The 25,069-nt window shown below is 36.6% G+C and overlaps 1 protein-coding gene and 1 long non-coding RNA gene across 2 annotated transcripts; both read right to left on the bottom strand.

Moving 5' to 3' along the window:
* Nucleotides 1-213: 213 nt before the first annotated feature.
* On the bottom strand, nt 214-24,556 carry LOC111473188 (myosin-7-like). Its single transcript, XM_023118742.1, has 40 exons — nt 24,533-24,556; nt 24,308-24,436; nt 23,718-23,861; nt 23,337-23,480; nt 22,946-23,116; nt 22,521-22,579; nt 22,252-22,408; nt 21,114-21,263; nt 20,898-21,034; nt 20,664-20,810; nt 20,463-20,564; nt 14,198-14,255; nt 14,018-14,119; nt 11,024-11,061; nt 10,800-10,926; nt 10,536-10,706; nt 10,310-10,441; nt 10,120-10,229; nt 9,931-9,991; nt 8,795-8,972; nt 8,382-8,587; nt 6,832-6,951; nt 5,472-5,570; nt 5,040-5,279; nt 4,586-4,990; nt 4,321-4,460; nt 4,086-4,191; nt 3,983-4,003; nt 3,743-3,826; nt 3,469-3,639; nt 2,948-3,082; nt 2,628-2,810; nt 2,244-2,375; nt 2,097-2,167; nt 1,905-2,004; nt 1,656-1,712; nt 1,196-1,252; nt 1,045-1,125; nt 882-964; nt 214-782 (listed from the first exon to the last, which is right to left on the bottom strand). Exons 1-40 carry the CDS (start codon nt 24,554-24,556, stop codon nt 668-670), a joined length of 4,947 nt encoding a protein of 1,648 aa, XP_022974510.1. The 3' UTR covers nt 214-667.
* On the bottom strand, nt 18,681-19,672 carry LOC111473191. Its single transcript, XR_002715591.1, has 2 exons — nt 19,608-19,672; nt 18,681-19,540 (listed from the first exon to the last, which is right to left on the bottom strand). It is a non-coding gene; the product is annotated as an uncharacterized LOC111473191 (long non-coding RNA).
* Nucleotides 24,557-25,069: the final 513 nt, after the last annotated feature.

Raw genomic sequence — 25,069 nt, 5'->3', positions numbered from 1 at the left:
CACTAGCAGATATTGTCCTCTTTGGGCTTTTCCTTTCCGGGTTCCCCTTCAAGGTTTTTAAAACGCATCTACTAGGGAGAGGTTTCCACACCCTTATAAAGGGTGTTTCGTTCTTCTCCCCAACCAATGTCGGATCTTACAAAAAGAAAGGATAACAGATTTGAGGCGAGAATCATACAAATAGAAGACTGATTTGGGTCAAAACCGGCAGGATAAGTTCAAGAAGAGATGGATATCAAGTAAATATATATTTGAGATGATCTGTCACTTTGTACAATATAAAACTGGGGAGGCAAAGGAGCCATTGTCCCAATATATTGGATCAATCTCAGACATCCTACACATCACTACATTGATGCTGTGACCCTAAATATCCCTCTAAATATGACAGAAAAGTTGAACTTAAAAGAATAAAACAAATAACAAATGGAAAGCTTAAACCTATCTCTGATTTCCCTCTCCCTTCTGAACTATTCGAAACCAGCCTAACGACATTATACAGCTCTAAATAATGAACTTTACATCCAGTGCAATGGATGTTACAATGGTAGTGAAATGATTTTTTTCTTTTTTTTTTTCTTTTTTTGAACAAAATTGAATTGGATTTACAGAGGGCAAAGACTGGTACGTGGCACCGTGGATCATTATATAAATAAGAACCATAGCCTTATTCCTGTAAAAATTGGAAGACCGGATTCTCAAGTAGTTCTGCTGGAGGCTTAATATCTTGAAAATTCTTATCTTGCAAGGAACTGGATATGTCATCGACTGAGAAAGGTATGCTGCAATAGTAAAGTTTAATTAAGTACTTATTCCACCAATGAAGCTCTCAGATGAAAAGCTTTCCAATATATGATGTCCTGTTTCTGTTCTAATAATACCTGGAATTATCATCCAACAAAAAGGAATTATTGTCTTCATCATTGGAATCTTCGGGCATCAAAACCTTCATGCTAGAAATAACCTATATGAAAGAAGAACAACATCATGAAGTTAAAGGAAAGACAAATGGATGCAGCAGGAGCCAATGTTGTAGAAACTTACCTCTTCAGCTACGCTTCTGGTATTGTAATTGTCGTCACAATAAAGAGTACATATTCTATAAAGCTGCTGAACGCTTAATATCTGAAGAAAGACGACACGGGTGAGAGATACGCACGGAGAAGAATGTATGCATGATCTTAGAGAGACTTACTGGACAGAGGTCATTTGTAATTTCATCATAAGATATTCTAGACTTCTGGTGAATAACCTGAATTCAGAAATTGTAAATCCAAGTTATCAAAAAAAACATAAAACATATCATCTCAGCACAACAATAATCAAAATGGCCTTTTGTTCTATTTAATTTTCAAACCTTAGAAGAGTCGTCACGTAAGATACTGGCTTCAGGAGGCAAAGGAATCTCCGTTGGGAGATTATCTTTTTCCCCCCAATTAGATAAATAATTATATAGCTCATCACGGTAGCATGATCAATAAAAATTTGTTATTCAATCATATGAATTGTGACAAGACAGCGAATGTTAAATTATAGTTAACAGATATAGTACCAAAAGATTATAATACCATATAACAGCATTCATAATAGATGTGGCACAGATAGAAATTCAGAATAGTGGCACTGAGAGTACATAGAACAGTGAAGAAACATACCAAGAATCCAACAGCTTGCCTCACTGGTTTTAGCTCATCCCAAGATAACCCGACATACTAGAATTTGTCAATAAAAAGAACGTTTAAGCATAAGGCAGTATTGAACACCACAAGTTAATGCATCATTACAAAAATAATAATAAGTGAATAAGCAATTGAAAAGGAAAAGATGATCGATTGAGCTCTAAGGCTTAGGTGTATGCACATTTTGAAGAGGACGCCTGTTAAAATAACAGAACACCAGCGTACCTCTTCTTTGGCTTGGGTACACCAACTCTCTAACTCAGCAAGTCCTGACTTCACATATTCTCCGTTACTAAACGTGCAGCACTCTTGACGAAGTAGAAGACTGATACAGTACAATAGCAATGCAAGTAGATTTTCAAGTGCATGATAAAAGATTCTAAAACTGATCTCCTAATTTATATAAAGCAGAGGTACCTATTGAAAAGCTGTACGTTGATGTATGAAAAAACCTGAGTGAATATCTTCTGGACCAAAACGGAAGGCACCTGTAAAGTGCTTAGCATAAGTTCACAGTGAAATGATATATTATTCACTTGAGCTCCAACAGAAATTATCACATACGAAGTTCGTCTGCAATCTACTAAGATGATGATTAAGGTGATGGATGATGCTGCCCCATGAACTATTGAGAAGGCTGCTACTCTTTGTCTCGTCAGATGATTCCTCAATATTCTCTTCCGAAGTTTTGGGAGCCTGCATGTCATCAAACACATATCAGAGCTGCTACTTTGATCCAAGTTACAAAACTAACCAAATAAGGATATAGTTCATGAATACTTCTAACCATGAAGGATATATCTAATCACTTGAACCTAATAAGATATCAATCGCTTTATTTTACAACAGAAGTAATCTGGAACAGAAAGTTTGAAGTCATTGGCGAGATATATAATTATATATATATATATATATATATATACTGCAGGAAACTTAGGTTGTTCATACTTGGACACAAGTTGAAAGCAACGGCGATAGTTCCTTCTTCAGGTTGTCTCTAACTATTCCATATATCTTTTCTACATACGCTGTTAGCTGCTGCTTGAAAAGTAGAGCAGGATATTTGGCTTCAACTTGCCGTACAACATCAAGGGTGCCAACTGGAAGGTTGGCAGAAGATGAGCGAAACCCCTGAGAAAATCAACACTTCGTCAACTTTTAATCTATTTGGTTAATGCCTGAAAACAACATAACCCTTGCTTCTCATGAAAAGAAAAAGAAGATGATTTCTCTTTTTTCGGGGGTGGGGGGCGTGGAATATTTGTTACTTGGGTCATTCGCTCAAACAATGATGTCGGGGTGGGAGGCTTTCGTGGTGTGGCTTTTAAACTCTTTTGAAGAAGAAACAACAATGTAGTTGTGTTGGATAACCAATAAGCCATGTGATCATAATCATCCTGATTCTGCAAGTAAATCAAATATTATATTTAAAGACGGAAGAAAAAAAAGAGAAAGGGAAACAGAAAAAGCAAAGGAGAAGAAGAGCATTTAAATACGAACACTAAATTTAAATAGATAGATTGGACCAATGCCTCTACGTTTCTATGAATCTTTACTGCTAGATAATGCCCTATCAGTTCGCGGTTTTGCCTTACTCCTTTCCAGGAATTTCAGTTAAGGGAATCTTTTTTAAGATGGATTTCAGTAAAATTGATAAGATAGATATAAAATAACTGCAGCATTTCTGGAGTTTCATGCAAAAAATTGATGTTTATAATTTTGCACTTCTTCCAACAGACGGACATAATAATGTCTCCACCACTAAGAGAATCTAAGAGAGAGGGTTTACCTCAATTGCAGAACCAATTATCTGAATAAGACGATCAAATACACTTGTTTTTTCTGCTTCAAATGATCTCCAATGGAGAAGAGATTTATAAATTACAAAAGCAGCAACAGGTTTTCCCTCACTGTACCCAAGATCCCGTGTCAAGTATTTCGATAGAGCATCCATGCCTTCCTGCATAGTGTATGAAATAATCAAATATCATGAAACCAAATGTCAGTAAAACTATGACCCATAAAAGGAAAAGGGGGAAAATGTCACTTTCACAGACACATACGTTCTGCCTTTCAATTTGGGATCTCCTCAATTTTGCATCAGCATCGGTACCATACTTTTTTGATGGTGCATTGCTTAATAATTCCTGCACAATATACCTTGTCTTTGATCATCAATGAACATCCATGACAATGTAAAAATACATTCTAGTCGACCAAGATTTTATAGACTTACAAGGTGGCCATTCTCCAAAGGCTGCAGATAGAGTACATTCTAGTCGACCAAGATTTTATAGACTTACAAGGTGGCCATTCTCCAAAGGCTGCAGATAGAGGAAAGAAACAGGATCAATAAATCCTCAGAGACCTAAACCTAACAATAGAAAAACCTTTGAGTGCGCCTACCTGCATTGTTATATGTCCAGACATTTTTCTTGAAGGAGGCTTTTGCAGTGCTTGCTGCCTCAGAATTTGGTCCTCAGTTTCCAAGTCAGATAACTTTTCCTCAAGCCTGGGACAAACAGAATAATTCAAATACCCTTCAGAAACCTTTAGTAAGGAAAATCACATCTAGTCAATATCCATGCAGAGACTAAAGATACATGTTGATACAAATTAAGAGAGCAAAATAACTGAAAACCTTTGCATGGCAGTCTTTAATTCTATTATCTTTGACTCTGCCTCCGTAGCCTGCTTCAGCCGCTCTTCACTAAGTCTGTTACTTTCCTCAAATTTCCTTTCTGTTTCATCAATTTTACTTTCCAAAGAACTAACAAGAGCCTGCACTTGCTCGTAACCGAATAATACAGTTGCACAAAAACGTAAGAACCAACAACTTCACAGAATCATATTTAGGATACAAAAAAAATATACATCCACATTAATGTAAGATTTGAAAACCAGACCTTAAGTTCTTCATTTTCAGTAGTTAGCTTATTGATAAGCTCATGATCAACAACTGGAACCTCCTGTATGACTGGGACTTCCACAACTACTTTCTGTGCAGCTACTGGGACTTCCTCAACTACTTTCTTTGCAGCTACTGGGACTTCCTCAACTACTTGCTTCGCTGGGACTTCCTCAACTACTTCCTTTGCAGCTACTGGGACTTCCTCAACTACTTGCTTCGCTGGGACTTCCTCAACTACTTCCTTTGCAGCTACTGGGACTTCCTCAACTACTTCCTTTGCAGCTACTGGGACTTCCTCAACTACTTCCTTTGCAGCTATTGGGACTTCCTCAACTACTTTCTTTGCAGCTACTGGGACTTCCTCAACTACTTCCTTTGCAGCTACTGGGACTTCCTCAACCTACTTTCTTTGCAGCTACTGGGACTTCCTCAACTACTTCCTTTGCAGCTACTGGGACTTCCTCAACTACTTTCTTTGCAGCTATTGGGACTTCCTCAACTACTTTCTTTGAAGCTTCACGGATTTCCTCAACTACTTTCTTTGCAGCTTCACGTTCCTCAACTACTTTCTTTGCAGCTTCACGTTCCTCAATAAGCAGTGCTTTAGTTTCCTGAAATTGAGTTTGTATTTCTTCCAAAGCAGACTTCAATTTTGTGTTTTCTTGAGTCTTGGCATCCTCCATGTCAGCCTGCATTAGTAAAATGTTTACTAGCATCAGCATTACTAAATAACAATAGGAAATTTTCACAGAAATATTATCTCATATAATATCAAAGCTTGTATTTACTTGGGATAAACATATATATACATACGTCCCAAGTAAAAGCATGGGGGCATTATTGGAATATCTAGTATAGATATACACAGGGAAGAGGTGTACCCTCATTTGTTTCTCTTGCTCCAATCTCAATGTTAGTTCTTCCACTTGCTTTTCCAACATATCTTTGGCAGCTTGGAGAGCGCCAGTTTCCTTAGCAGCCTGCACACACCACTTGCTTTTCCAACATATCTTTGGCAGCTTGGAGAGCGCCAGTTTCCTTAGCAGCCTGCACACAATTGCAAATTAAAGATTCATCTTCATTGGAAGTAATTAAATAATATATTTATATCAATACTGGTATCTTAACTTTACAGTCTAAAATTTTGAAACTGGTGATGACCTATGAAATAATGTAATGAGGCAATAGATCTCTAGCACAATAATCAAGGTAAATTTGATGTTGCTACACCAATGCGTGTTGGGTAATAATCTAAATTAACTGATTTGCTGGCCTTACAACATAAACTTTTGAGATTAATCGCAATTAACAATCATAACATAGCCCAATAGCTCAAGGTTAACAACCATACGTATACACAAAATTATCGAGAGCTTATTCAACAGGAAACAGAATTTTGTTAAAATAATCTTCTACGGAAAACTGCTACTCTTGCCGACATGCAAAAGGCTCGCATGACAGGGCAGAGAAAAACTATCATATTTTTGAAGCTTGATCATGTTATGTTAGTAATCCAGTAAAATGCAGATGAAGCCCAGCCATTCTAAATTTAAATAAAACCAGTTATCCTGATCCCATTAAATTAACATTGATATTAAAAGAGAGAGGGAGAGAGATGTAAGTGATTAAGTGAACTGCACCTAAATCCATTCAAAAATTAAAATATACGAGAATTTCGATAAGAGAGATAAAAGTACAAAAAAGGTCATATAAAGCATGTAGCATAGATACAGAAATCAAATAATGGGAAAGGATGATACAATGGGAAGATATTTCCAGTTCACTCCATTGGCGCTGTGCCCCTGCTGTTAGTGCTCTCTTTTGGTCCATAGTGTTAACTTACCTTTAATTAACTTAAAATAATTAGATTCATTAATAGAAAATCAACTGAAATAACAAAAAGTGAGCTTGAGTGAAAACTCGAAGGTAAGTATACACTAAAGTCTAGAAATGTAGAGACCAAATAGAAACTAAACTCAAAACTAAAGGGTATAAATGTAACATTTTAAAACTCAGGGACCAAATAGAAACAAACTCAAAATTCAAAAGTAAATGTGTAACATTTTGAAACTAAAGATCAAATGGAATCTATAGAAACAAACTCAAAATTCAAAAGTAAATGTGTAACATTTTGAAACTAAAGATCAAATGGAATCTATACTCAAAGTCAAAACCCAAGGACCAAAAAGGTATTTTTCCCTAAAAATATAATTTCTTAAAGAAGAGGGAGATAGAAGATACCATTTTAAGCTTGCGAAGTTCTCTGCGTGCAACTCTTCCTCTCCAAGCACATTGAGTGGTAATCGCAGCTTTTTTTAACCTTAAATAATGCGTATGGGCCAAGTATTGCCGACATCGACTCTGAAATATACAAGAATTGTACAAAACTACACATTAAAAGTAAGAAAAGAGAAGATTTTAAACCTAGAGAATGATTGAAAAATAAAACTACAAAAAAAAAAAAAGATGGAAAAAACCATCAACTTCTCCACTTCTATAGGATAAATCCTCCTCTAATTTACTGCTAGAATCAAAATTACTATCATTTTTCTAGGAAGGGTTGTTAGTATATTCAATGTTTCCTTGTGTCTTCCCTTAAACATTGAAGATTGGTTATATGAAGTGCACTCCTGTTGGTGGTTAAACGGAAAAGTTAAGCTTCTTTGGAAGTGATACAAAAATTTCACGGCATCCAGGGAAAAAGAAACGAAAAGGAATATGAAGACACGGAGAAATCTTTGTACAGGTTTGGTGATTATGTACGTTTGACTGCGCTCAATTAGAGTGCTTTAGACATATCTCTGTTCAATAACCACACCATTTTTTTGGTTTATGCATACCTTACGTAAATCATGTGTTAAGAACTGCTAATGGTAGGAATGTTTCTATAATATATATAGAACTACTGATGGTAAGAGAAAAAAAGAAAATCTTATTTTGAAACTTGCCAAATGAGGGAGGATCTAGCCTTCCCAAGGATTAAGCTATTAAGTCAAACACAGCGAACTACTTCCAAAACCTTTATCCTACTGCTAAAAGTTCAGAGCTACTTTAGATGGGAACCGTGAAATTAAATTAGTTTCATGGTCAAGGATTAATTGAGAAGCTCCTTTGAGGCAAAATGCCCTTGAGAGTGTTCAAACATCATCAGAGTTTACCTACTCGAGGTTTTCCAAAACTTTTCCTTAGAAAGGGTGTTGAATGTGTGCCTGATAGAGATTTTCATTAATTCTAATGCAAAACAAAACGTTCAAGATGAACACTTTTTTTACCCATTTTTGTTAATAACATCTCAAAATCCTTGGCAAGGTCCAGGTAGATCTTTTGAGGAAGGGGGTTTCTAGAGCTATCTCCAAATCCTATTTTCCTTCATAAAATTAAATAAGCAAATTATTATTCAATTTGGTTGCTATCGAGGTGGTTGATGAGTTTAGATTCCTCAAGGATAAGGCTTGGAATGTAGTACGATTTCTTGGAGGGAAGGAGCGTGCTAATTTTCCCACCATTCTCTCAATGTTTAATGTACCAACGTTCAAAATTATTAGGAAGTTCTCCTGAAAGGAGTGACACTAGTTGAGGGTAAGTTAAATTTTTTTATACAAAAATGACTACAGAATTACCACAGTTCTTAACTAGTGCAGGGCATTAAACAAATAACATTTCATCGTCCATACTTCAAAACTACAAACAAAGATAAGATACTCCTGCACTTCAAAAGGCACGGACAAAAGCATGAGCACCATTGAGATTAAACGGATTAGATATCAATGCCTCAGTGATTTATCTTTTACCTGAATGATAATTGCAGCTCTTGTATCCCTCCTGAACTTGAGCTCTTTACGAGCAACCATGCCATGGATACCAGCCTGAATAGCTACAGCTGAAGAGCGCAATCTTTTATAGGATCTTCGGGCAGAACACATGCGCCAATACTTTTGGATTTTGATAGAAGCAGCTTCCATTCTGATGTTTTCATACTGCTGGCGTGCAACTTCCCCTGTTAATGGGGAAAAAGTATAAATAAATATTTTTTTGAAAAAGAGGCAAAAATGGTATGATAATAAACAAGCAACTTAATAACCATAACTTTTCATTTTTTTATTATCTTATCTTTATCATCTTTATTTTATACCCATAATCTGAGCTTACTGTAGCAATGAGTCGTTGATAGCTACTAATGCATTCAGGTTAATCGACTCTGTACCTCTACAAAGTGCTTGAATTTGTATAGCAGCCAACCGCAACGAAATAAAACGATTCCGTTCCAAATATGAGCGAACTTTCCTTTGGATAACACTAGCAGATCTTCCCAAGACCTCAGTTCGGCAGCCATCTAATTGTGCCATTTGACCAGCCCTAAGAAACACTTTGGTTTTACCAATCTGCCACAAAGAAGAATCAGAAAATCATTCTTACAACTTCAATGAGAAATATTGCTCTCATCTAACCCTCAATACACAGAAAATGTATATACTTAATGCATCCAAGTCCCTCAAAAATTTTGAAAATGACAGTTAAGAAAATAATAATAAATCATAACCCCTCAACTAGAAGCATCTAATTCTTCCATTTGACCAGCCCTGAGAAACACTTTGGTTTTACCAATTTTCCGCAAAGAAGAATTAGAAAATCATTCTCACAGCTTCAATAAGAAATATTACTCTCATGCAACCCTCAATAAATAGAAAATGTATATACTCTTAATGCAGCTTCAATAAGAAATATTACTCTCATGCAACCCTCAATAAATAGAAAATGTATATACTCTTAATGCAATATTAGCTCCAAGTCCCTCAAAATTCTGAAAAGGACAGTTGTGAAAATTATTATAAATGAAAGCTCATTGACTACATCCAAGTGCAAAGACACTGAAACTGGAGAGCATTCGAAATTCCTTTAATCATTTATTTATGAAAATATAATTTGGAAAATCAGGAAATCTGGTGCAAGCTTCTTCAAAGCTGGAGATTAAACTGATCTTTTTTCTCAAAGTTCGTAAAAAGGTTTACCTTCCACTTTCTTGTGGTCCAACATTTATAACCGTAGCAAAGATTTTGTGGTCCAATAAAATGAAATAGGTCTTATGGTGGGTTTGGTTGGAAAGAACTCATAGAACATTTAATAGTTATATCGAAAATCAGGAAGATACTTAAGGGTTTAGCAGGGTTCAATGCTTCTACTTGGTGTGCTCTTACTAGATCTTGCAATTATGATTCTTCTCTTCAATTGATATTTTCCCCTTCTTTATTGAGAAAAAGTTTCCTACTAGTATATGTGCACACACGTGTAACAGGAAGGGAAGCTTGCTGCGGATAAATTATCAAATTTGCACTACCTTACCTGATACCCATTAAGGTTAACTTTCTGCAAAAGCTTCTTACACGCATTGGCTTCATCAGAGCTATTAACAAGTCCAGTGAAAAAAGAGTTAATCAGAGGTTCTAAAAGACCGAGAATCTAACATCACAATCTCAAGAAATATCATATATGAACGAATCACTAAAATGCCTTTATTAATGTGCAAACTACCTCCCCTTCAAAACATCAGGTGCCAAGATAGTAAACCGACCAATAAATTCATCAAACGTCTTCCTAGTGGGATATCCAGCACAACTGATCCTGATTGCTTCCATGACTCCCTAAAGCAAATCTCTCTTAAGTTCACGTGTGTATGAGAGAGGTATGATTGGACAAAAAAGATTGGTAAATATAAACTTACCCCACATCGGAGCTGCTGTAAAACATTATTATTCTCAAAGATGGATGGTTTAAGAAGATTGTTTGGCTTTACACAGCGTATGTAGTGTGGCTCAGTAGCATTTAGTGTCTCGAGCAAAGTTTGAAGTTGTTGCTGGAAAGGTTAAAAAATGGAAATTAAATTAAGAATATAAAAATACAACGAGCTTCATCATCAAATAAAACACACTGCTAATACAGAAACATACCTTAAATCTAGTTCCTATTGATGAGAACTTGGATGATTTGGAGGTTTCTTCAGGTAAAGGGGGGAATAGCCCTGCAACAAAGGAGCACTTAGAAGCACCCAACAGTGCTTGATGCTCCGCAACAACATAATCTTTGTTTTTGTCCAAGAAGAGTTCAGTTTGGTACGTAACCTATAAAAAATTTACCACCACAGAATTATAAAAAAAAGATGGGCCATCTGAAGAGCCTCTAGCGGATAAAACATTAATGACAAGAGTACTTACATCCCCAGCATAATGACAAATTGTGAAGTCAGTTCGTGATAATTTAGGCTTACTAAATCGCTTATGGTCCCTAAAAGTTTGATATAGTTTCTGAGCAAAAGTCTCATGTGTGGATCTCGGAAACATGCTACAAAATGAAACCAAGGAAACTATCACCTTCCATTACACACACACACACACACACAAAACCTGTTTATAGACAGATCTGTCTTGTAAATACATACCAAGCCTCATCCAGAAGCGCAATGACGCCACCAGGTTTCTGAAAGTAGTAAACTTAATATTAAAGAGAAAAAAAACTCAATGTTCACCATAGTAATCAAAAAATGAATAATTGAAGCAATTAGAGAACAAGTGTCGCACTAAACAACTAGAGAAATGTTGAGCCACCACCTAGCCATTTCATGGAAGTGATGAATTATTGTATCTGTAACCTTTATTTTTGCATCTGGTATGAAAATGACATAGATTTTGTTGAAGACATGAAGAACAAGTAGAAAATTCCCCTTCATCTCTCATCTGTTTTGGATTAAAAACTCTCTAATTGAATTGTTGCAAAATCCAGTGCACATATTTTTTTCGTAAGTCAAGGATGTCTCTAGGACTATCCATTTACCAAGTTTAGATCTCCCCTTGAAACTCGAATGTGTTGTTTGACCACCTTTTGGAGGTAGAAAGAAATTGGATGGAAATAAAGTTGGTAGATTTCTGGGAAATGATAAGAGATATTCTCATGAAATTTCAAGAAAAATCAGCCCTCGTCTTTCATTTTACAAATCAAGCTGAAGAAGGAGAAATATTGTAGTTGGAGCTTGTCAATGATAATCAACTCCTCAGAAGTTACGCGAAAGTAGTACAAAAGAGGAGGTCAGATGCTTCTACATTTTGGGTGAGGAAAGAAAAAGAAGTGGTGGAAATGAACTTCAATACTATCTTTATGGTTTACAAATTGCTAGCTCACAACCCTTGGAAGGACATTTGTGATGCTTAAGAGGTTTATTTTCAATCCAAGATTTCTATTAATCCCTACATGGAAGATAAGGGGTTGTTGAAATTGAGTGTTGATTTTTCTCGGTTGGACTTTCATGGAAAATGGAGGCAATTTGAGAAATAGTCCCAAAAATAACACAATCATCCAAAGCTTATTGAGGGATATGGTGGCTGGATTCCTTTGCAGAATTTACCTTTACCTTATTGGAAACGATCTTATTTTGAAGCAATTGGTTACCATTTTGGAGGTTTCGTCAATATATCTTCCCAAACTCCTAATTTTATTTATTGTACTGCTGTTAGCAATGAAGTTAGAAAAAGTATTTGTGGTTTCATTCCAACTGAGATTGCGGTAACATATGGGTAGTTTGAAAATTTTCTCACATTTTGGGGGTATATATTTTATTGATCCTCCAAGCATTGATCATGGGGATTTTTCTATTCTTAATTTTACCAATTTAATGGATCGAAAGAGAATAAATTAAGCTATGATGGATGAAAGTTTCACTTTTCCATCGAAGGATTTTATGGCCAAAGATTTCGAGTTGAATTCTCTTCCTTTGCATGATCAGCTAAAGGTGGATGATCTTTTTCTTCAAGATGACCTTCAGGTTACGCAAAAATTCACCAGCTACTGTTTGGTATTCTCAATCGTTTATTCAGCAAGATGACCTTCAGGTTACGCAAAAATTCACCAGCTACTGTTTGGTATTCTCAATCGTTTATTCAGGTTCTTATCATTTTAAACCTATACTGAATGTCTCTATAATGAAAAATAAACTTATTGAAGTTGGTATTCTCAATCGTTTATTCAGGTTCTTATCATTTTAAACCTATACTGAATGTCTCTATAATGAAAAATAAACTTATTGAAGACTACCCTCTCTATTATACTAAGAAGAAAGATTGCTTTGGTATTTCAGAAAATTAAGAGATCAATTCACTACCCTCTCTATTATACTAAGAAGAAAGATTGCTTTGGTATTTCAGAAAATTAAGAGATCAATTCAAACGTTTTGGAATAAGCTTGTTCTCTGCTCCCCACTTGCTTAAATAGGAGCCCCTTCACAATCTACTAACTCTTTTACTCTTTCAGTGATCACTCCTCCAAGTTGAAATGACACTTTAACAAAACGTATCATTGACCCTCCGATCACTAAGTATCCTATCTCCTCTCTAATTATTCATGATTCCGAATATGATGCTAGTATGAGCAGTGATGAATCTGAAGCATATTTAGTTGAGATATAAAATTTTCTGTCGAAGACTCTTTTGCAGGAGCAGTGATGAATCTGAAGCATATTTAGTTGAGATATAAAATTTTCTGTCGAAGACTCTTTTGCAGAAGCATTTTAAAGTCTTTTTCGGTGTTGACAAAAGGAATTCAGTTGAAGCTTCATAATCAGTAACAAAGTATCCTTCAATTCCTCCCAAATTCTATTCACCAAAGGAATTCAGTTGAAGCTTCATAATCAGTAACAAAGTATCCTTCAATTCCTCCCAAATTCTATTCCTTAATTGAGGTTTGTGGATTACATATGAAAGAAATCACTCCTCGATCACCACAAATTACGATATAATTGTGCTTTACTCATCCATTTTGATTGTCCAACAATGAGAATTACTTATTGGTAATCCAGTCTCTGGCGCCTTTTACTTTTTCATGTTATCTTGAAGATCATTTTTAGTTTCAATTTTGTATTCATTTTAGAGTTTGAAGGTTGCCTATTTTTTGGAAGGTTACGGGGATGTTTACTTTGGTGGTTTATTCATTTTAGAGTTTGAAGGTTGCCTATTTTTTGGAAGGTTACGGGGATGTTTACTTTGGTGGTTTGGAGTTCTGTTCGGTTAGGCGTATTTGAGTAGGTTCTCAGTTGTCAAATCTCCTCTCCTTTTTGGAGCCCTGAGATCTTGGCTTTATTTTGATGTTTTGATTGAATAATTATTTTAGGCCGTTTGTTGAAGAGCATTTAGTATTATTTGGATTGTTAACAATATCCTTCTTCGTAATCCTTTTTAGTTGTTTCTTTTCATTTCTCCGTGGAGCTTTGTATCTTTTAAGTATTGGTCTCATTATTTCAACAAAAATATGTGTTTCTGTTTCAAAAAAATCTTAGGGATACTTTTCATAATAAAAGAATAATACCCTAGGAATACAATATAAACAGGTCTACAAAATCTGCAGAAAAATTCAAATTAGTCACGAAAGGAAAGAAACTCTTCTGCACCTTCTCAATGAGATCAAGAACATCCTGATTATCAATAAATTCAATATAACTCCAGTTAATTTCTTCTTTTGTATATTCGTCTTGCTCCATCTTGAACACATGCTGTAAACAACATTGTTCAAGTTAAATTTCAAGATCCAGGAAAGTAAAGAAAAAAAGAGTACACAATTCAAGCTCCACCTGGTTGAAATGTTGCTGCAATTTCTCATTTGTCAGGTTAATACAAAATTGCTCAAAGCTGCATAGACCAATACGTATGTTGCTGCAATTTCTCATTTGTCAGGTTAATACAAAATTGCTCAAAGCTGCATAGACCAATACGTACAATTCCATTTAGATAAATTAGATAAAGTAAGGGCTCAAAACAATACGTACAATTTCATTCAAAACAATACGTACAATTTCATTTAGATAAATTAGATAAAATAAGGGCTCAAAAGAAAAGATACCTCAAAACAATACGTACAATTTCATTTAGATAAATTAGATAAAATAAGGGCTCAAAAGAAAAGATACCTCCAATCCTAATATATAAATAATATCAATATATTAAAGATCGCTAAAAATATATATTTACAAATAAAAAAATGTAGATAAAATTATTGATTTTATTTGAAAACGCAGAATGTTTTTGAAACAAAAAAAACCGAAACAAATCCTATAAAGAAAACGGAGTTGGGAGTATCACAATATTAAATGAAAAATAAAACAACTAGCACCAAATTCATTCTAGATGAAGCATTCCCAAAGCGAGTATTGTTCTTCCAATAATAAAACAACTAGCACCAAATTCATTCTAGATGAAGCATTCCCAAAGCGAGTATTGTTCTTCCAATACACTCTCGGGTATGTACTATTGCAACACACTTTTTAGTCACCCTACAATTTACCAGTTTGTTATTTCTGAAGGTTATTCTAATGATATTTGGATGAACAAAATCCCATAAAACAAGTTATTTGTTTCTTATTTCTGAAGGTTATTCTAATGATATTTGGATGAACAAAATCCCATAAAACAAGTTATTTGTTTCAACAACAATTTTTGACGGGGAGTAACACCGCTAATTGGGTGCAAAAGAGGGTTCCTTTTTCTCATTTTTCCATCTTTCCACTAATGGGTGGTCTACAGCACTTGGATTCTTCACTAACCTATACTGTTAAAATGCTAGAACAGATTTTAAAGGAGTCAGAATTAGTATGCAATAGCAAAGACAAAGCTCATGATTCTTTGGAGCAACACCTTTATAAAGCAGAGCCAAGATTACTTGGGATTGTGCCATCAATATTTTCATTTGGCCAACCATAGATCTTTTGATAACAAAGATACATAATTGGAGGAAGTTTCATCAATATTTTCATTTGGCCAACCATAGATCTTTTGATAACAAAGATACATAATTGGAGGAAGTTTCGGAGGTCATCAGATTTCTGGGTATACAATTAGTGTTACTCTATAGAGTTTTTCTTTTGTAAATACTTCTTTCTATTTATCAACGCTGGTTACATTTTCTCTTGGGGCAGAGGGGGTTTAAGCTCCTTCATACTTCTTTCTATTTATCAACGCTGGTTACATTTTCTCTTGGGGCAGAGGGGGTTTAAGCTCCTTCAGCCTTGCGTGGCTGGAAATGATTTCTTTCCCCTCACCTTTTCCTCTCTCAATGGAACAGTATGCTGTTTCCTACCAATCAAATTATTGATAGAAGAGAGAGAAAAAAATGTATGGTATTTCCCTCACAATGTATTGATTCTCGGAGGAAAACTCTTGCCCTAAGGAATACAAAGCTCTCAGCTGATTAGAGAGAGCTAGTAAACTCTCCCTTTTCTCTCTCAAGACAAAAACTACTAAATGAAAGCATAAACGAAAAATAGACACATGACCACAGGCCTAAAAGCACTCCCTCCAGTCCCTCACTTCCCTCATGCACCAGTGGTCCCTCCTCAAATTCTCAACCTCTAACTAACTTGTCAGAGGTATATTGGCTTTCTTGCCCCTCCTCTAATAGGCTTACCTAGTGTCTAACAACACTCCTGGCCTGCAAGAGAACCTTTATGAATGTATATTGGCTTTGAATTTTGAAACATGAAATAATGAATGTATGGTGGCCTCCTTTGGTAATGTAAGTTTTTAAGCCACAAGTCCTATTTTCTATCCAATTCGGTAAGGCCCAAAGTATTTGAGCGCCAACTTTTCATTCCTTCAATTGGAAATTGAAGCCTGCCTAAATGGTCTAAGTTTCAAGAAAACCCAATCACCAACATCCAGCATCATCTCTGGTTTCCTATCTGTGAATTTCTTCATTCTCAGCCTTCAAATGAGTCTTCAGCCGATCTAAAGTGGCATGCCTCTCCATTAATTGTTGATGTAGTGTTGCGTTAGCGTCTCAGCTTCCCCATAAGATAACAATAGCGGTGAGGGGTGTCCATACACAGCTTGGAAAGGGAATGATAGCAATGAAAATATGAAATGTGGTGCTGTACCAGAATACATAGCTACTGCTTTGGTCTTTTCCCACAAAAGCAACGAAAGTATGTCTCTAGGCATTTGTTCACGATTTTTGCCCATCAGATTCTGGAGGTAAGATGTACTTCTACTAAGTTTTCGTGCCTTGAATTCTGAACTCAGTCCAAAATGACTAACAAAATTCCTATCATGGTCAGCGCAATCCGATGAGGATACTCATGAAGTTTTACTCCTTCTTCAATGAAAGTCACGACTATTGACTTGGCAGTGAATGAATGTTTGATGGCAATGAAGTAGGCAGCTTTACTCAAACGAGCGACTACTACCGGGGTGACATTGGATCCTAATGAAGTTAGTATACTTCGATCAAATTCATCAAAAGGTCTTCCCACACCATCTTTGGAATTTCAAAATGCAGTAATGCCCTACTGGTGACACCTCAAGTGATTTGTTCTGCTGACAAATCAAGCATTCTCTAACATAGTTCTTGGTGTCTGCTTTCATCCTTTCCCAATAAAGCTCTTTGGTCAACCATTTATAGGTTTGTATAAGCCCTGAATGTCCATCTAACACAGAATCGAGAAAAGTGTGTAGTACTGTTGGGATGAGAGAGGAGGTCTTCGTTAGGTAACCTTCCTTAGTACAGCAATCACCCTTGTGAAATAGAAAGAGATTGTCTTCATCTGCCACTAGTTGTTGGAGGGTTCGACTGAGTTTGGGGTCAGCAGCTACTTCGCTTTTGATACCCTCCACATCAAGAAGTAAGGGGACAGATAATTGAGCCAAGTGAGCAATAGGTGGGACTCTGAACCGGGCATCAACTGCCTTATTCTCAAGGTCTAGTCTATATTGTACTTGGTCATGCTCATTGATCCAATCTTGGCTATAAATCTTGTCTTAAGGCCGCAGTGCCAACCTTTTTTCGTAGCATTAGTATTTACAGGTTCCCTCGCCAACACAATCGCAATGAGCTCCCTTTCATATATCGACTTGGCTTGTGCTATAGTGGACAAGGTATGCCAACACAATCGCAATGAGCTCCCTTTCATATATCGACTTGGCTTGTGCTATAGTGGACAAGGTATGGCTGAAGTAGGTTTGTCATACAACTGATTTTCCCTCAAGATATTGAAGACACCTCCCAATGGCGTATGTTTTCTTCATATCCTGTGCTGTAAATTAATATATCATCAAAGTGTACCAAGATAAACTTACGTAGGAATTTCTTCATATCCTGTGCTGTAAATTAATATATCATCAAAGTGTACCAAGATAAACTTACGTAGGAATGAGCGAAAGATCTTGCTCATCAATGCTTGAAATGTAGAAGGGGCGTCCGTAAGTCCAAATGGCATGACTAAGAACTCGTAATGTCCTCATGTATTCAAAATGCCATCTTTTCAATATCTTTCTCGTGGACATGAATTTGGTGATATTCTGATTTGAGGTCAATCTTCAAGTAAATGGACGATCCGTCCAAATCATCGAGGAGTTCTTCAACCATCAGGATTGGAAATTTGTCTTGCACCACGATGTTATTCAATGCACAGTAATCCACACAAACCTTCATCCTCCATCCTTTTTAATCACTAGCAGAACTGGGCTTGAATAGAGACTGACACTCGGCCTTAAGATTCTTGTTAACATCTCTTCTACTAGTTGTTTGATCTGAGTCTTCTGCACTTGAGGATATTGACAAGGCCTGACATTCATTGAAGGTGCTTTTTGAAGGTGTATACAATGATCAATTTCTCTTTGGGGTGGTAAGCCCTCAGGAGCTTGAAAAACATCTTCATATTCATTCAGGATTTGGAGAACTGACACAAAGACTTCGGCCATAAGTACCGACTCTGGGAGGATTGTCGTCACAAACATCATCTCCAAGGCTTTGCATTTTATGAGGAACCCCTCATCACTTTCCACCCAAAGATTTCATCATCTTCTTCAACGATACTGTCGATTTGGTTAGGCCTAGGCCCTCTTTCAACACACTTAGCAGCTTCTCTGCTTCAATGTTGATTGATAGGGTCGTCCAATCCATGCGTGTTTCTCCAAGGGTATGAAGCCATCGCATACCTAAAACTATGTTGACTTCCCCTATTCCAAAGGTAAGGAGCTTTCAACTATTGTCAATTCTTCAAAAGTGAGCACAATTGTCAATTCTCCAAAAGTGAGCACAACCCCTTCACACACTCCTTTTCCTTTCACCGCCATCCCTGTACCCATTAACTGGCCTTTGTCAAAGGTAAGTTCAATTTCTCAACCAAACGTTGAGGAATAAAATTATACATTTCTCCACAATCAATTAAGATCACTACTTCTTGATGATCGATCCGTCCTTTCATCTAAATGGTTCCGCCAACAAATTTTCCTCTGCTTCTAGAATTAAATTGTTCTCTTTCTACAATTTCAAGTTCCTCTCTGTTCGACCACCATAACCTAAATCTCCTTTGCTTTAAATTTGTGGCCAACATAATAATTTTCCTCGCAGCCGAAACAAAGACCCTTTTATCACCAAGATTGAAATTCTACATCAGAAAGTTTCTTCATCAGACCCTCTTTACGTGGCATGGCGGTGGGATTACTCGTCAGAGTGATCGTACGCATGGGGGTGTCATTTCCATCATCTTCTTGCCGACTTTTCCTCCATTCCAGTTTGATTTAGAGCAAGAACTTGGGCTTTTTCAACTAGAATGATAGGCTTCGAAGCTTCTAATCTGGCCACTTCATGATCCTCCACGCACAATGCCATTTTCATCATATTTGCTAACCCAATGCGCTACCAACACAACCTTAACAACTAGGTTGAGCAATCAACAACTCGGACGTGTAGCAGTATTCTATCATGGTGGTTTCTTACTTGAAGACAAGGAAACATCACAAAACACTACCCTGCTTCATCGTCGGAATCGTTCCAATAATTGCATCTGCAAATCATTCCATCCTTGAATGATTCCCATTCTTCCTTCCCACAATACCAATTTAAAGCTAATTCCTGAGAACCAAACTCAAGCATCTCAACCTTTCTTAACCTTACTCTTATCGCTGAAAACTTCCTCCACCTTCTCCGAATTAGGTTTTTTCTCCAGCTTTCTTAACCTTACTCTTATCGCTGAAAACTTCCTCCACCTTCTCCGAATTAGGTTTTTTCTCCAGCGTTACATTTGAATCCGCCCATTTCTAGTTCTGTCACGAGCTTTCTTCACCTCTGACCAGGGTCGACCATGATCAAATCCAGGCTAGCTCTAATACAAGCGTTGCAAATGGACTCTTGAACTCATCTCCTCGACCATGATCAAATCCAGGCTAGCTCTAATACAAGCGTTGCAAATGGACTCTTGAACTCATCTCCCTGGGACAGTCAGTCGCTCCACTGATCTTCATAAAACTGTGAGGGTATCTTCGATTCTGCACATCACTTTCTCTTATATTACTCCAACCTCAGCCTTCATATCATCCATCTCTTGATCTATTACATCGAGCCTTTCTTCAACCCACATCCGCACCATTTTTTTCCCAACCTCCCCAGATTATGATCTGATGCCAATTTGTAAGGTCTTTCCCTTGCAATGTATTGATACTTAGACGAAAACTCTTGCCTAAGGCAATAACAAACTCCCAGCCAATTAGAAAGGGCTGGTAAACTCTCCATTTCCTCTCACAAGGCAAAAACTACTAAATGAGAGCATGAAAGAAAATAGACACACTGTCACAAGCCTAAAAGCACTCCCTCCAGCCCCTCACTTTGTTCCCTCCTCAAATTCCCAACATTCCCTCTAACAAACGTGTCAGAGGTATATTGGCTTTCCAGCCCTTGGCTTCCTTGTTCCTCTGCATAATAGGGGGCCTAACCATATGATTCGCTAATGGAAGGTAAAATGAAAAGGTCTCGTGTTATATGTTGGCAACAAAAGATGCATGAAATTGCTAGGTGGGAGTTCATCCTCCACTAATGATGAAAGCAAAAGCATACCGGTTAAGCACCTGTTTGTCTTGAAACTCTCGAATCCATAGATATCCAGAACCCCGATTAAGTGTTTTGAATCACGATCTTGGCCAATTGAGTTATTAATCTTATCAACAATCCTGAGTCCATGAAGGAAATGTTTAAAAAGAGTCCATGATAGAAACAACAATGACAAATTTAAATTAAAAAGTAATTTAAGAATGAAACACAAAACCTACCAATCAAATAATCTTGAATATACGATTTTTGCCAAAGCATCCCTACTAAGAGTTGCAGATACTGTATCGAGACATTTAGTTATGGTTTCATCACGTGTAACTATCACACGAGTACACATTGAATCTTCAAGAGCCTTCTCATCACACCTGCGCCAAAAAAGAAAAAAAGTACCGATTACAAGGCTTCAACTATCTCAGACACCACTTCACTAAAAATAGGAGCAAGCTGATTACATGAATAGTTCTGCTGCCATTTTGAGATGGAACCGAGCTTTGTCATCCTTAGGTTCAGAGGAATCCGCATCCTTCCCCTTTGTAAATTCAACATTGCCCAAATGAAGTACTGCAGCTACCACTCGAAATATAGCATCCTAAAAATACAGACCTCAAATCAATTACTTGGGTAGGTTACATTCACTGGCAAGTCGAAGGTTCAAGAGAAAAGAATACCTGCTCAGCTGTACTTATTCCAACGACATCCATAGCTTCTCTAGTAGAAGTATATTCCTTGGATTCGTCCAGTCCATCAAGTTCATAGCAATTAGATTGATTAAGATAATGGAATGTTCTTGGATTCCCTAACTTATACTTTTCAACTTCCTGATCAATTAGATTGATTAAGATAATGGAATGTTCTTGGATTCCCTAACTTATACTTTTCAACTTCCTGATCAAAAAGAAAAAGGAAACAATTGATTTCAAGGAGGTGAAAAAAAAAACCCTCACTACATTGCAAGTGAGTTTACTTTCAACGAACAATAAAATTAAATGAACCGTTAGCGAAGGAAATGGACGTAAAACNCAATTAGATTGATTAAGATAATGGAATGTTCTTGGATTCCCTAACTTATACTTTTCAACTTCCTGATCAAAAAGAAAAAGGAAACAATTGATTTCAAGGAGGTGAAAAAAAAAACCCTCACTACATTGAAAAGTGAGTTTACTTTCAACGAACAATAAAATTAAATGAACCGTTAGCGAAGGAAATGGACGTAAAACAAGTGAGTTTACTTTCAACGAACAATAAAATTAAATGAACCGTTAGCGAAGGAAATGGACGTAAAACGTAGTTTAAACTCAACCACTACTCGTCAATTACTTTCATATATACCATACTAATTGCCTAAGATACATAACATGCCTCGGATTAGAACACAAGTACAGTTAACTACAATTGTAGAGATGGTAAAAGGAAAAGACCAATAAAGAAAGCATTTAAAGATGACGATTAAAAGAATACACAAAAAGAGGGAAAAACATATATGTGAATTTTTTTATTATAGAAGTACCAACTTTCATAAGAAAATGAAGAAACAAAATTCAAGGGGAGACCCACAAAGAGACGAGCCTCACCAATAAAAGGGAAGCATCCCGCAAGAGAGGCCCTAAAGAAAGCCACATTCAATACATCCTCCCACAAACTATCCCTTCTGAGGGACACTTACCTATTCCTTTCCAACCAGATTAACCACAAAACAACAAAGAAAGTAGCCTGACCTTTCCTATTTCTTTCCAACCAGAACCCTACCCTTCCCCCTCCCCTGAAAAGGGGGTCCAAAAAAATTCATATTCATGACGAGAAATTTACCTCTGTTGATGCACAAAGCATATAAAAGCAATGATAATTCCTCTCAGGATCAGACACTTGGCAAACACGGGAACGTTCTAATAAATAAGTTCTAATAGCAGCTCCAGAAATTCTCCAACTTCGGTCAAATTGGATCTCCACAAATTTACCAAACCGACTGCAGATACACAGTAATCAACTCAGAATCTTATTCCAGTAAAAAGAGCATATAAGAAAAAGCTTGGTGGTCAGAAAATGAAAGGAAAGAATTCCAAAAGTAGGTTGCCCACCTGGAATTATTGTTTCTAACAGTCTTTGCATTGCCAAATGCTTCTAGAACAGGGTTGGACTGCGCAAAGAAAATGTAATATAAAGATAAATTTGTCACCGACTTAATATCAAAAGTCAGGTGCTAAATTCTCAGGATGCGATTTGGAGGGGAAAACATTAGAGATAATAATACTATTAGGAAGAATTTAACTGTTAAAACAACGTAAGTTAATCATTATTGTAATTTAACCCAACAATAAGTAGGATATCCTATGCTTCTAGAACATAAGTTTAAATCCACTCATTTTGATTTCCTATTAATCAAAGGAGGGTATGAGCCTAAACGTAAAAGGCATCACAAATAATTGAATGATAAAATAGTTCTATCAAATGACTTCAGCCTTCAGGATTGATGAAAATTAACAAACCAGTAAGAAGTCCATACCTCTAGTACTTGCTGCTCTACAGAGCGTTCACCAGTTGCAGCCTTCCCTCCATCTCTCCCTCCAACATGGGCAAGATAGCGCATAAGCATCTTTGTACTCTCCGTTTTACCAGCTCCACTTTCCCCGCTAACTAAAATTGACTGGCTTATACCCTCATTAATCATCTGTCGTTTTACCAGCTCCACTTTCCCCGCTAACTAAAATTGACTGGCTTATACCCTCATTAATCATCTGTCTGCATTTTTGGTGATTTTTAAATTTGAATGAAAAAATGAAACATTTAATTATTCAAAAATGCATACATATAATGTGTGGGAATACCTATATGCAGAATTTGCAATGGCAAAGGGATGCGGGAAAAATGCATACATATAATGTGTGGGAATACCTATATGCAGAATTTGCAATGGCAAAGGGATGCGGGCTCAGCTCACCTAAATCCGCCCCTTTATATTGTTGCATTATGCCATTATCATATAAATGAGGAAGTCTTCGAAAAGGATTTACGGCTATTAGTATACCCCCAGTATAGGTCTGTGGAATTGCAAAGAAATTTTAAAACTAACCAGGTTAATACTCCAACTTAATCACAAAGTTGCAATATAACAGCTACAAGCCATTTATAGTGCCAACAACCGCACTTCTCAACCCTTTGCACGAAAGGGGACAGTTAGAGTATCAATAACAGAGACACCACAAAGCAACAGATCAAAAGCCCCCACCCCAGGGGAATGAACTTGCTAAGCTGGGGAGGAAATTGTAGTTACTCACATAAATTTCATTAACATCATAACGACATTTCAAGTTCTGTAGCAGTCCTGGCTCGTGTAAATAAGCTAGTTTTGTCATATCATCCACACCACATGATGGAAATTCAGGATCCTTTGGATAGGCATTTGATGATTTGGCCTCAACCTTTAGAAGAATGAAACATAACAGTTAGAAAGGGACACCGTTGTTTGTTTTTTATAAGCAAAGGAGCACAACAGATCACAAGTTAAGACACTATTTTAACCTATTGGCATTAATAATAAGACTGTTGTCCTAATTGTGTTGACAAGAAAAAAAAATGAAGCCAACAAACATCATGGTTACGACATTAGTCATCATGGATTTTAACAAAAGGAAATTGAAAATAACTTGTGACAAGTGTAGAAACTTTTTGAACAAAGCATCATCAAATAGTGCTACAAAACCTTTTTCAATCAATCAACACCTCGACATCAACCATTAAATAGTTCTACAAAAGCTTTATATATGTACAATAATGTAGAACAAATGGAATTCTGACCGAATGGTCAGCAGTATATAACAGTTTAACATAGCAAATCAAGTGTAACATCCTGCAAAGTATCACTTACAGTAGTTCCTGATGAACAGAGTACTCTGATATCTTGACCATTAACTGCCACTACTTCCCCATCTATCCAGGCTACCTCAGGATCCTCAATCCAAACAAGACACCCAACCGCTAGATTTACTTGACCAGCCTGTGGGACGAATATCAGGATCCTCAATCCAAACAAGACACCCAACCGCTAGATTTACTTGACCAGCCTGTGGGACGAATAAGAGGTTTAATGTACCGAATAAATAGCAGGGTCTTCCATTTAAGTTCCAACACAAGCATATAAAAAGACATAGCTTAAACATTCACATTTGTATGTCAACAGAAAGAGAAAATTCACATTAGACACAAAAAAAGACATAGCTTAAACATTCACATTTGTATGTCAACAGAAAGAGAAAATTCACATTAGACACAAGAGAAGTAAAAACAGATTACTGACTCTTAATGCGTATATAAAAATATCCACAGAAATATAAAAAGTTGAAACGTAAATGATTTCTGGACTGATAAAGCATCTAAAAAGGAATGCATAAAAATCAAATTAGAGTGTTGATGACAATAACCAGACGGTTCAAATTTCAAAATTCCATTGAAGCTTGATGGAGCTTGGAGTTTGTTCCAGTCAGCTAAACTAAGGGCAACGAATTGAGTTCATTAAGTCATAACGATAAGGGCAGCAAATTGATGGAAAACGAATACCATTTCGGGACAAACTCGATCAGCCACAGATCCAAAGCGTCGAGGTAGCGAATCCCAAGCGCCTCAACGACAA

Source organism: Cucurbita maxima, unplaced genomic scaffold (assembly GCF_002738345.1).
Source record: "Cucurbita maxima cultivar Rimu unplaced genomic scaffold, Cmax_1.0 Cma_Scf00107, whole genome shotgun sequence".
In the NCBI taxonomy this organism is placed as follows: domain Eukaryota; kingdom Viridiplantae; phylum Streptophyta; class Magnoliopsida; order Cucurbitales; family Cucurbitaceae; genus Cucurbita; species Cucurbita maxima.
This window is presented reverse-complemented; position numbering and strand designations above follow the sequence as displayed.

What these genes read in the sequence shown, in the direction of transcription:
- LOC111473188 (XM_023118742.1), bottom strand. Translation starts at nt 24,556, where the DNA reads ATGGAAGACCCTGCTATTTATTCG. An exon ending in AAGACCCTGCTATTTATTCG is followed by an intron (nt 24,437 to 24,532) that starts GTACATTAAACC and finishes TTCGTCCCACAG; the next exon opens with GCTGGTCAAGTAAATCTAGC. An exon ending in CTGGACATATAACAATGCAG is followed by an intron (nt 4,004 to 4,085) that starts GTAGGCGCACTC and finishes CTCTATCTGCAG; the next exon opens with CCTTTGGAGAATGGCCACCT.